Here is a 12554-nt window from a genome sequence, read left to right on the forward strand (position 1 = left end):
GTTGGTTTGAAGATAAAGAATGACTGATGTAAGAACGTGGGCACATGTGGGCTCGACCCGTTGTCAGTGGACAATGGCTCCCTTGGGAACCCCTGCAAATTGGTTCCCGGACTGTGAACCTAAGGCCTTGTTTGGACAAATCACTAGTGAAACGGAGTCAAAGTCTCTACACTACGTAGGGGTGCAAATCACTGCTAGGGATGAGGTGCTTAGACAGCCACAATATCAACCAACTCCTCTTGCACTTGCAGACACTGGCAGTTTGAACGATGTAACGATTAGTCCTGTCATTGTTACTCCGGGAGGGGTTCCCAAGTCACATCCGTGTCACCAACCGTCACCAACTTTGAGATTATGTATGTACTCCCGTTGGCGACCCAGGGGCACTTTGGAGTTTGGACAGATGCCAACGGACCCCTTCCCGTCATCTTCCGCATCTTGACAAATGATGCTTGGAGTGAACCCTTGCCGAGCTCCACGCTCGCTTGCGGGGATGAAAGCTAACCACTCCGCTGCGTAACTAAGCCTTCGGCGAGGCAGTGTTCCTCACCTGGCTCCGTCTGTTGGAGCGATGCTGCAAATTGGCATTGATAGTGTATGTCGAATAGCCTTCAGGCTGATTTCTGATGTCGAAGGACCCTAGCGTAGCGGCAGGGAATCGTAAAACACGAGGTTGAAGAATCTCTGCGCCCACGCTTCAATAGCAACGGCGCTAGGGCTTGCCGAATGGCGGGAACCGTAATGTGCAGCAGGAAGCGCGGTATGACTGATTCCCGTCGCTGGCGATGTCCCAATTTACCCTTGTGGTGTCTTTTTGTTGTGGGCCTGTCGTGATGGGTCAACGGTTTCTTTTTCTCCACGGTAAGCCGTTTGCTGGGCTGTCCGAGGCAATTGGCCCTGTCCATTCCCTTTTCCGGCTCCAAACCCAACGAGCTGTTTTACGCTGAGCATGACATCCACGCCGGTGACTCTGAGAAGCATGTGCTGCATCGGCTATTGATATCAACGCAGTGCGGCCAAGCAAATATATTGGCCGCGGCTCTCGAATGCCAAGGCGGAGCTCATTCCATCAGCCTGGTTAGCCCCAAGGTTCTCGGCAGTCGTTGTCGCATCGCCAAGGCCGTCGCCAAGTTTGATATGACAGCAGCGGGACCAGGCCTGCTCACAAGGTGGCTTGGAAAACACGGGCCGAAGCGCTTGCTTTGAGATGTAATGTAGGTGTGGTGTCGATTGATGAACCATAAGGTCCCAGACTCCTATTCGCCGCCTAAAAGGGTTCGATGCGGCCTCTAGTCTTCTTCTTCCGCCTCTTCCATGGTAACTCCACGTGGGCCGGCGCTCTTCTCGACTTGCAGCCCATGAGCCGACTGTTCTGCCGGCTGGGAGGTCTTTAGGTAACCGGCCCTCTCGAGTTCGTCGGCTTCTTCTGGTTCCATGAGACCACCTTTGCCCTTGCCCTTTTCCAGCTTCAGACGGACATTGGTCGGTACGAATGCGCTCACGGCCTCCTTTCTAAGATCGCGGACCATAGGCTTGGCTTCGTACACAGTCTTGACCTCAACCACGGGTGCCTTTGGCTTCTCCATCTTCTGGTCTTCTTGTTGCTGCTGATGTCCTCTGCCTTGGCCGAGTGGCTCGTGGTTCGCGTTTGCCGCCCGCTTTGCCCTGCGCTTGGCATACCATTCGTCTAGGACGTCCTTGGGGATAGGCGGGGGAGTGTCGCGCGGCATCGGGATCCTCTTGACATCTTCGGGCACGTCGCTATCGCTAGACTCTTCGTCTTCCCGTCGCCGCTTTCCGAGGGCTCCATCGCGTCGCGGACCGTGGCCAAAGGTGGGCGCTTTGTCGCCTAGTGCCTCTCTGGCCTTCTTGACGGCTTTGAGATCCTTTTCGAGGGCCTCGAGGACCTGCTCTTGATGGGAGGAGAGCTTGCCGTCCGTTTCCTTGATCTTTTTTAGGTCGTCGATCTGCTGCTGGATCTTTTCGGGATTTCGTTTCGCGAGCTGTTCATTTCGCCTTGCCTGCTGCTGCGCCTTGCCTGTGCAATGTGAGGTTATTGTTAGTATATATATCGCTTGCGGGTAGGATCCGAATGTCGCCTTGTCTTCCTTCTTCCACTTGCCCTTTTTGATTTCCTTTGCCTTGTCAGCTTTGCGCTGGGCTTGGACTGGGTTGTAGTTTTTCTCCTTGGGCATTGTCGGTGTTGCTTATCTCAATTCGATGGGTAGAGTAGGTTCTTGATGGTGTAGTTGGTACTACTATCTCGACAGTGGTGATGGCGCAGACAAAAAAAAAAAAAAAAAAAAAAAAAAAAAAAAAAAAAAACATGGACAAACAAAGGACGGATCGTGGCACCGCAATTTAAATGGATGGAGCTTTCTGGAGCGGAATGACGCGTTGGAATAGTGCACAGCTCAGCTCTGCCAAGAACATTTCCGTTCACAGCGCGGCGGTCCAAGGAGTCGCGATTGCCAATCTGCCTGGTCTGTCTGGCAGCCCCTTCCGCCCCCCCCCCCCTTCTGACCCCGCGATTTGGGGCCATTGGGGGGCCATTGGGGAGCCATTGGGGAGCCATTGACACCCAAAGGGCCACTGTCCGTACTCCGTACCGTACCGCACCCACTGACACCTGCACCCAATTCCTGTCCCTGACTCTTAGGTGGCATCGGTGAATGGCTGCCCGTTGCCGGGGCTTTTGCTGCGACTGCCCATCCCGCTTGGTTGTTGATATTCAACCTGAAGTTGCCCCGCCTTTTTTCCCGTGGACGTCTTGCTAGGTCCAGGTGCTTCCCGCTCCTGCCCAACTCAGTCGCCAGGGAGAACTTGTCTCAGCAAAGGTTCGGTTGCTGCACTTGCCCGTCGCTGTTCGTGAAGGAGGAATTGCATGATTTAATTTTCGGTTTCCCGCTGGCGACCAGGATTCGTTTCTGTCCTCTGACAACAAAAAGAACAGGAACCTCTTGACGGCAGTTGTGTGTCCCTTTTTTTGCAACACCACGGACAACGGCACAGCGACGAGCTCACTCCCTCCCACCAAAAGTCAACAACTGAACAGTCAACACAGACCAACAGCATTGTACACAGTACCTCTACTTCTACAACTTACCTACCTACCAAGACTATCAACCCCCCCGGGCGCCATTCGAGTATCGCGGCCGCCCCATCCATCTCAGCTTGTTTTCAGCTGCCTCTTGCAGTCCCGTCTCCATAGCTATCCACCTGGGATCTGTCTTGTTGCATCTGACAGCTCGGCACTCTAATCTCCCATTTATCCTCCTGCATCACTCATCCAAGCTTTCCCACCGCGGCCCTGCTTCGCTTGTCTAGCCTTGCAGCCGCGCGGACAGTACAGATAAAGGAGACGAGACGAACTCGGGCACACCGACTGACTCCCGCCTCGCCGCTATCCATCCCCACGGTGTTCCCCTGCCCTGTACCGCTACTGCAGGTGGAGGCTGAGATCGCCCAAGCAAGTCAGCCCTACCTTGCTCCGTTTGGACTTTGGATCCGTGCCCGCCAGGAGCACATCTCTCAACACCACCTCAGGAGTACTCTCCCCTTCTACGTGGTGCTATCTGGCATAGCTGTCAGTCATGTCTAGCTACTTGACAAACTTCTTCCCTAGCGGCGGGAAGCAGGATGGTACCAGGCCCCAGACCCCCATGAGGCCGGGCACCTCGAGCTTCGTCAACCCCGTCAGCACACCTCAGGGGAGTCCCAGCAAGAGGACCCTTCCGCCTGGCGCCAATGAGCTGCCTGCCGCCTTCGAGTCTATGAAGCTTTCAACGCCCACCAAGCTCGCGACGTCATCCAGGCCCGGCACCTCATCCAAACTCGGGACCCCAAGTGCCCTCGACAGTCCCATCAAGCTCGGCCGTCCCCAGAGTGTGGTCACGCCTCTCTCGCCTGGAAAGAGCAACCTCAAAGACGTGGGCGACGATACCTTTGAGGACCTCACAGGCAATGGCAGTGCTGTTAGTGTCGTCCACAAGCAGGTGGACAAGAACTTGCCGAAGCCTTACCCTGTGCCCACTTCCAGGAGAAAGGAAAGGGATCAGAACCAGGAGAACACACCACCAGTCGTAACCCGCGATCCCCGCGACCCCCGCGACCCTGCCACTGAGCCAACATACCAGCGCAGCCATGCTGCCCTCTCCCGACAGGAACTTTACCAGGCAAGAGAGCGCGCCTCACCCACGGTCAAGAGATTTAACACGTCGAGGGGCCTCACTCCCGAGGAGCGCGAGCTGCTAAACAAACCCAATGTCAAGCGACTGGTCAACGTGACCCAGCTGTGTAAGGATCATGTCATCATGTTGCTCTTTGCTGGTGCTAATTGTTGATAGACTTCCTTGACTACTACTTTGACCTGCTCACCTATGTCGGACAACGACAAAACCGTCTGAATGCCTTCAAGGCCGAGTTCCCGCCACCACCCGAGACCGACGAGGAGACGTACAAGCAGATGTGGCACAAGTACGCTGGTCGGGAACGTGCTAATCTCCGCAAGCGACGAGTGAGACTGCGCCAGGGCGACTTCCAAATCCTTACCCAGGTCGGTCAAGGTGGATACGGACAGGTCTTTTTGGCCCAGAAGAAAGACACCAAGGAGGTTTGCGCGCTCAAGGTGATGAGCAAGAAGTTGCTGTTCAAGCTGGACGAGGTGCGACATGTGCTGACGGAGCGAGACATCTTGACAACCGCCAAGAGCGATTGGCTGGTACGCTTGCTGTACTCCTTCCAAGATGACAAGAACATTTATCTTGCCATGGAGTACGTCCCGGGAGGCGACTTCCGCACCCTGTTGAACAATACTGGCGTGCTCTCAAACCGGCACGCTCGCTTCTACATTGCCGAGATGTTTTGCGCAGTCGATGCGCTTCATCAGCTGGGTTACATTCATCGCGATCTCAAGCCGGAGAACTTCCTAGTCGACTCGACCGGCCACGTCAAGCTCACCGATTTTGGCCTGGCGGCTGGTTTCCTTGCCCCTGCCAAGATCGAGTCGATGAGGATTCGCTTGGAGAAGGCATCTGAGACCTCGGTGCCGTTTGGCAAGCCGATGGACCAGCGAACCGTTGCCGAGAGAAGAGAGGGCTACCGGACCATGCGTGATCGGGATACCAACTACGCCAAGTCGATTGTTGGATCTCCAGACTACATGGCCCCGGAGGTGCTGAGGGGCGAGGAGTACGACTATACTGTCGATTACTGGAGTCTGGGCTGCATGCTGTTTGAGGCTCTGACAGGTTTCCCGCCTTTTGCCGGATCTACCGCAGACGAGACTTGGCGCAATCTCAAGCACTGGAAGGAGGTTCTCAAGCGTCCGGTCTGGGAAGATCCCAACTACTTCCTCAGCAACCGGACATGGAGCTTCATCACGACGTAAGTATAGTGTGACAAGAAAAAAAGATATGGAGCGTAGATGCTAACCAGCGTATAGTTGCATCAACTCCCGATCGCGGCGCTTCAACAACATTAAGGATATTTATGCCCACCATTACTTTGCCGAGGTCGACTGGGCCATTCTGCGCGAGACTAAGGCTCCGTTCGTGCCCGAGCTGGACTCGGAAACTGATGCCGGCTACTTTGACGACTTCAGCAACGAGGCTGACATGGCCAAGTACAAGGAGGTGCATGAGAAGCAGCAAGCGCTTGAGGGTCTGGCCGAGCGTGGCGAGGAGATGAACAAGAGCTTGTTTGTCGGATTCACCTTCCGTCATCGCAAGCCGGCGACGGATGACGGCGCGAGTCCGAGAAAGCCAATTCCATTTGAGGAGAGCAACAATTTTGGTACGATGCTGTAGAGCCAGCACCGGCAACAACAGGATGAAGAGGAGTGGCAGGAGCCATCGTCGCAAATTTTATCTCGGCATGACGAGGACGAGAGTATTTTAATTTGTGAAAATTGCGGTACGGATACATGGGATGGTCGATACCCGTTGTCGAGTAATATGGAAAGCCCTTCGCGCCGGTCTCGGTGGACCAAGGCAGATCGTCAACAGATGTACGCAGGGAGAGAATACGACTTGCTGTAATGGTAGAGAGTACTGCAATCGCGTTGACATGAGAAGGGATAGATTTTGTCAGAGTATCAAGGGAGGCCGGGTAGGGAGGGGGGTTATCACCATTATCTGGCTTACAACAGAAAGAGAGCATAGCAAGCAAGCAAGTGATAGGTAGCAGAGTAGGGAGTATTGCAGCAATGAAGAGCCTCCAGTTTACAAGGCTGAATGCAGTGGTGACTCGCTTCAGCCTCGAGGGTTGGTAGGACAGTAATGGACCGCGTAATCAGACGTCCGTCAGGGTACACCTAAAGCAACAATTGGGAGGCATGGGATGCTGCAAGTAAGCCTTTAGCATATCCCAAATTGGCATTGGTGCCACGAGGGCGGCAAGGTTGGAGGGAAAAGGATTCTCGGGACCGGGTCGTTGGAGTCGTCGTCAGCGTTCTCGATGTACACTACTAGCTGATAGGGCAGAAGAAAGAAAGAAAGATATGAAGGGGATATGATCTCATGGATAGACGGAACCCTGCGAAGATCCCGTCCAGGGAAGTTCAGGCGTTGAAACGCTAACACACTCCTCTTTCAGGGGGGGGGGGGGGGGGGGCGGTGTTCAGCCCTATTACGTGATGGCTGTGGACCTGCTCCAAGGCAAAACGTCCTCCACTATCAACCGCATTCTGTGCATAAACAAATACACGAAAAACCCGAGCTCGAAAACGACATGCTCCGGATGCTTCAAACACCGACGCCCGATGATGACGAACCAGGCAGGACATTACCAGACGCAGCCACCTGAATTATTCCTGCGCAGCGTTGACCGCTGACCGAGGCTAGGATGTCTTGCGCCCGCCGTTACGGACATTCCCCAACTTATCAAACGCCACTCACCCGCATCACAGTCCTGGTGGTTGGGCTTCAAACCTCCTGGGTCCCAGCCATGACGCTCTTACACCACACCAGCTGGCATCAGAAACCTTCCATTGGATCTGTGCCAGCCGCCCCTCATCGTCTTTTTCTGGGGTCCTGGGCGGGCCCCCCTTGTTACCCTCCCGTTCCGTCCCTTCGGTCCCGAGCTTACGGCAAGGGAAGGGAAAGGGAAGTGTGAAGAGTTGAGCCCATTCATCACATACAAGGGAAAGCTGCTGATCCCTTGGAAAAGTGGCTGTTTCGGGTAGAGGGGGGGTTACGCGTCTTCATCGAATAATGCTCTTGTCTGATGCAGTAAGTAAGCACTGTTGACAACTGACAACCACTCAGCATCTAACTCGAACGGCTGGCATATTGGGTATCGTTTCCATCCCTCTCGGCGCCGAACTTCCTGTCTGGCGGTTTCTTTTTAGACTCTGATGGTTTCCAGAATAGGAAATGCAAGATCTATCTGTGTGCCTTTGGCCGATCAAGTCTCGTTCGGAAGTATTACCCGTGCGCCTTCTTTTTTTTTTTTTTTTTGCGGATGTACAAGGTGGAAATCCGAGAGGGAGAGACGCGCAAGCATACCTATCTCTCTCCACTCCAATCCAATCCAATCCATCCTATCTCACTCACCCCTGCCGTTTTCGTTCTTCCCTTTCTTCAAGCTGTCTGTTCAAGTTAGGTAGTCTGAGCAGATACGAAGACATGCCCCAGAATGAAAATGATAATCGGATTCTTTCTAAAGCCAGCCTCAATTCCGATTCCGAGAAAACCTTTTTGCTCGTGGGTAAGACGCCGCGCGTCTGATCTCATGGCACATAGCTAGAGGTATGCCCGTTGTTACCGACATCTTAAGATGTTTAATGATGGAGTAAGGAGTGGCCAAGGTAAGTAGGTAGGTACCCCCGTGCCCTACGTACAGCTGGGCTTGTACCTAACATTATGCACAGTTGACTCTTTGAAGATGGATATCTGGATGTACGCGCAAGTGTATGCCTTATGTCCATGCTGTGTACCATGACACACTCACCAGCCCCATTTCATACAGCTGATGAGCCTTCCATTGGTGTTTTTCCCGCTTACAACTCGGGTTCCTTTCAGTATGTATGGTTGGCTGTGACTTGGTACTGACAGGTTTCCTCGCCCTTGAGGCGCGGTCCATGGTAAACTGTAGGCAGGGTCCCGAGACATGTTGGTCCGATGTATAAAGCGGCTCGGCTGTGCTACTCTCTACGAGCCCGTATTATATGTATATATATGTCGAGGATGCTCTATTACTTCCGTTTGCGTACCTTGGCTTTTCCTTGTTTCAGACCAGCCTCACGTTCTTCTCATTCATCTTCAAGATTCTCTCTATAAACACTACTCACATATATTCCTCTATCCTTCACAGCGCACAACCATCAGTCAACCACTCAGCAAAGACCAAAACAAAATGGAACGACATCAACTCCGTCCCCAAATCCTCACCTACACCTCCTTGGCCCTCCTAGGCATGCTCGGCCGTACCAACGCCTGGTGGGGTGCCGGAGCCCCCGAGTGCGCAGTAAGTTCCCCCCCCCCCCCCTCTCCTCTTTCTCCCCTCCTCTTTCACCACTCAGGTAAGGTACCTAACGCTTCACACCGACAGCAATCCTGTCTCTCCTCAGCCTGGTCCGCCGCCAGCACCACCTCCTGGCCCGCCCCAACAGATTGGTGCGCGTCCGGCGACTCCTCCTCCGACATCCAATCCCGCAAGGACGCCGCCTCCTCCTGTCTCGTGTCCGCCTGCTCCGCCACGCCCACCGTTCACTCCTCCTACTCCTCTCTCTCTTCCTCTCTTTGCGCCCAATACTCCTCTTGCTCCTCCGCCGGCTCTACAGGCGTTTACACCGTCTCTCTCCCTGCTTTCACAGGCGCCTGGGACGGCGGTCACGATGGCGGCGGTCCCATTGGCGGCTGGTGGCAGGGCGGCGGCCACGGAGGAGGAGGAGGACCGACGGGGACAGGGACAGGACAATGGGGTCCTCACCATGGCTGGGCCGGTACCGCTACTTGGACTGGTGGCGTGTATACCGTCACGGGATGCGAATGGGATGGGTCCCCCTGGGCCGGTGGGCCGTGGGGATGGGGTCACCGACACGGTGGTGGTGATGGTGATTATGGTAATGGCCAAGCTAATGGGCCTTGGGGAATTTGGGGCGCGGGATGGACTTTGACGAGCACGGGGACGGAGACCGTCACGGCCGTGCAGACCATCACGAGGGATGCGACGGGTGGGGATGGGAGTGTGACGAAGGTGATGGAGCTCACGACGAGCACGGGGTTGGCGACGGTTGGGTATGCGGTGAATGAGGAGAGTAAGGAGGAGGCGACGACGGTGTTGGGGGTTGTGCAGGCTGCGGCTAGTACGACTGGGAGTGGTGGTAGCAGCGGTGCGGCGAGCGTTGGTGGTGCTGGTGCGGGTATGGGAGTCAAGGTTGGGGCGGCGGTGTTGGGGGGTGTGGTGGTGGTTGTTGGGTTGCTTTGATTTGGAGAGAGGGATGAGGTCAGGTTTGGGGTTGCAGGTTGTGTCTGAAGTTCAGTATCTTATTGTCGCTGTTTGCGTCGGAATGTTTGGGAACAAGATGGCAAGGGATTATTGGAGTTTGGTGATATGATGCTTGTGGAGGATACTTTCGAGAACCCCTTGGTATGGGAAAAAGCTTATTGTTATCAAGGAAGTGTTTTGATGATTTTGGTCCCCTCCTTTATTTATGTTCAGCTTGTTTGTCGCTGCCCCTGAACGAGATACCATTTATCTGATGCTTACTACCGCTTGCTAACATTGTCGTTCGAGGCCCACCACCTGTTCAACGTGCTGTATCTATTCCCATCCAAGTGGGGCATGCTCTCTTCTATTCTTCTTCCGGCAAGCGTCTTCTTGCTGCGGATGGTTTGTATTCGACCTACTGACTACTACTACTCATGTCATTTGACAGACAGCTTTGGGGGCTGTGTAAGTACTAAGCCTACCTATTGGGACCTCCTCGATTCCGTTTATGCTACGTTGGGCAGACACTCGCCAATCCACACTGCAAGTTTATAAAGGCTATCTTCTTCTCATCAACTATTTCTTTCCTTCTTCAGATGCACTCGTTGTCTGACATAGAAGGTCACCAGAACAAAACGTCGACATTGATAAAGTCAAGCTCTCGATTAAAGAAAGATGGAACACCAGCTTGGAGAACAATGTCGCCTCTTTCCAGCGTCTTTCTGGCTCGCACCATACTCCGAGGTCGACCTGGTGGTGAATGTAAAGGAGTTGGAAGCAGAGGCCGGAAAGGACTGTCATTTCTGCCAATTCCTTGCTGCGTGGCGAATGAAAGGCGACATCTCGGAACTTTGCTCATACAAAATCATAAAGCATGATTGGAGTATACCTCTCGGCGGTCCCCGCGGCTTGATATATTTCGGGTTAAGTCTCGAGATAAGAGACCCTTGGCCTCAATTTCTCGATGAGGGCGAGGATCTACATAGTACACTAGGTGCTAAGTTGTGTTGTGACATGATATTCGTTAAGGATGGTTCTCAAGCGCATATACATACCTATCTACGACAGAATTGATTGAGTGGCGGCGTCAGAACACCTCACAAAAATTGTGGAACTCTGTTCAGCCCAGTATGCTTGTCTGCACACTTTGGCGAAGCAGCTACTAGGTAAGCGTAGATGTTAATCTTCAAACTTTACGTTTCTAGGTAGCTGACAGTGACTGTAGAAGCTACCCGTATCAGCTCCGCTTCGACGTGACGCACTCACTTATCTGGCTTCGAGACACAGAGAAGGAAAGCCCTGGAAGAAGTCCCTCTGGGTCCTACGAGGCTATGGAATATAGCGTGGCACTCATGAAGATGTGGATTAGTAGATGCGAGCAGAAACATGGAGACGCTTGCCGCGCAGCGTTGACCGCTCAGGACTTCATACCCACCAGACTTCTTGATCTCCGAGCATTCGAATGTCGCAAGCCATTTACTTCCAGAGACGACATCAAGATTTACGACAAGACGCACTAAACTACAATGACAGACAGCCGTCGTATCTGACTTTAAGTCACTGTTGGGGACCCCCTGAAAAACGCCCTGCGACTACAACGAGGGCAAGCTTGGTGGCGAATAAGAATAGGATCCTATTCTCAAGTCTGCCAAAAACTTTTCAAGATGCGGTCGAAATTACACGGAGATTGGGACAGAGGTACCTCTGGATTGATTCGCTCTGCATCATACAAGATGATGAAGCAGACTGGGCGCACGAGGCATCGCTAATGGCCAAAGTATACACCCATTCTTATTGTACTCTGGCGGCTCTTAGCTCCAGCGACAGTAGCCAGGGGCTCAATATGGTACGGCCGGATTTCCTCCTGAACCACGAGATACGTGGCAACCAAAACGACCAGTATCGGGTGCAAGCATGGAAGGGAACAAGGTCAGGGTGGTCGGGAGAATATTACACTTCAAGAGATCGGAGCCCTCTTCGATACCGAGCTTGGACGCTCCAGGAACGGGAACTGTCAACTAGAACCATACATTTCGGACATCAGCAACTACTATGGGAGTGCATGGAGGGAAAAGCATGCACCCAACACCCTTGGCCCTTGTTCGATCGAGGCCAAATGACATTGAGGAAGGCAGTGGCAAGTACGTCCGAGATCGTGGTGTATCGACCAAAGGAAATGCGAATGAAATGGCAAAACCTTGTCGAGGAGTACTCTGGCCGATCATTGACAATTTCAACCGACAAGCTCATTGCCCTCTCTGGAATCGCACAGTCCTATCAGGTTCTCTTTCTAACGCAAAGTACGTGGCTGGACTCTGGAGCACCCATATGCCCCAATGTCTGCTCTGGGCCAGTCCTGACAGATCCGCCAGGCGAGCTTCAGAAGAGTACATTGCACCAAGCTGGTCTTGGGCATCGTTAAACAGCTCCTCCTCCTCCATCAAGTTCTTACCAGAGTTGTTTTTTCAACCCGACAACGGGTTTCCTGAAGTCGAAGACATGAAGGGATCACCAAAGCATACCTAACGATACTTATGGCGCTCTTACCGACGCCACTTTGACACCGCGTAATGCTCTGCTTGTGCATTTCGATTCTGGGATCAAACGTCTCGACGAGGTTTCGGGTTTCAACGGAGGGCCTGAAGAGGAAGATAGGAACCTAGGAGTCCTGACTATGCATGACGTTGCTGCTGGGTTGGCTTACCTTGATGATTCGGATGAGCTGCTTCATGGGACGGGAGAACTGGTGTGCTTGGTAATTGGCATCGAGGATGTCAGCGGTGACACCAGGAAAACACCTATGGGGCATCGTTTTGCAGGAGGATGGGATTTTTGCCTCGAAGGACTACTTCTGAGAAGGGTTGTACAAGATGATGCCTCTACATGTACATATCGTCGGGTTGGCATTGCTCGGTACATCCCAGAACATTTCAAAGTGGGCCTGGAACCAGAAAGGATAACTCTGATATAACACACGGGAATATGATAGCAAGTAGGATATATAGGAGGACACATACTTGATGAGGTCCTGCTTGATGTTGCTTTTGCAGTTCCCTAACAACGGCTTGTTACCAGGCAAATTAGGAATACCCAACGTTCGCGCAACATTAACTTGGCTTAGT

General features: G+C 53.2%; 4 protein-coding genes across 4 annotated transcripts; 2 read left to right on the forward strand and 2 right to left on the reverse strand.

Annotated features, from left to right (window-relative positions):
• Nucleotides 1-18: 18 nt before the first annotated feature.
• On the reverse strand, nucleotides 19-2282 carry NCU09070 (hypothetical protein). Its single transcript, XM_959794.2, has 2 exons — nucleotides 2123-2282; nucleotides 19-2038 (listed from the first exon to the last, which is right to left on the reverse strand). Exons 1-2 carry the CDS (start codon nucleotides 2193-2195, stop codon nucleotides 1290-1292), a joined length of 822 nt encoding a protein of 273 aa, XP_964887.2. The 5' UTR covers nucleotides 2196-2282; the 3' UTR covers nucleotides 19-1289.
• Nucleotides 2283-2782: 500 nt separating this feature from the next.
• Nucleotides 2783-6508, forward strand: dbf2 (Dbf2-like). Its single transcript, XM_959795.2, has 3 exons — nucleotides 2783-4296; nucleotides 4347-5385; nucleotides 5444-6508. Exons 1-3 carry the CDS (start codon nucleotides 3594-3596, stop codon nucleotides 5805-5807), a joined length of 2106 nt encoding a protein of 701 aa, XP_964888.1. The 5' UTR covers nucleotides 2783-3593; the 3' UTR covers nucleotides 5808-6508.
• Nucleotides 6509-8228: 1720 nt separating this feature from the next.
• NCU09072 (hypothetical protein) lies at nucleotides 8229-9741 on the forward strand. The gene is made up of 2 exons (XM_959796.2): nucleotides 8229-8466; nucleotides 8551-9741. The coding sequence occupies exons 1-2, from the start codon at nucleotides 8356-8358 to the stop codon at nucleotides 9427-9429; spliced, it is 990 nt and encodes a 329-aa protein (XP_964889.1). The 5' UTR covers nucleotides 8229-8355; the 3' UTR covers nucleotides 9430-9741.
• Nucleotides 9742-11270: 1529 nt separating this feature from the next.
• NCU10839 (hypothetical protein) lies at nucleotides 11271-12019 on the reverse strand (the record flags this gene model as incomplete). The annotated part of the gene is made up of 3 exons (XM_001727996.2): nucleotides 11271-11450; nucleotides 11578-11690; nucleotides 11980-12019. 3 exons carry the CDS (start codon nucleotides 12017-12019, stop codon nucleotides 11271-11273), a joined length of 333 nt encoding a protein of 110 aa, XP_001728048.2.
• Between the last annotated feature and the right edge of the window lie 535 nt (nucleotides 12020-12554).

The sequence above is a fragment of the Neurospora crassa genome, linkage group I, assembly GCF_000182925.2.
Source record: "Neurospora crassa OR74A linkage group I, whole genome shotgun sequence".
NCBI classification, from domain to species: Eukaryota; Fungi; Ascomycota; class Sordariomycetes; order Sordariales; family Sordariaceae; genus Neurospora; species Neurospora crassa.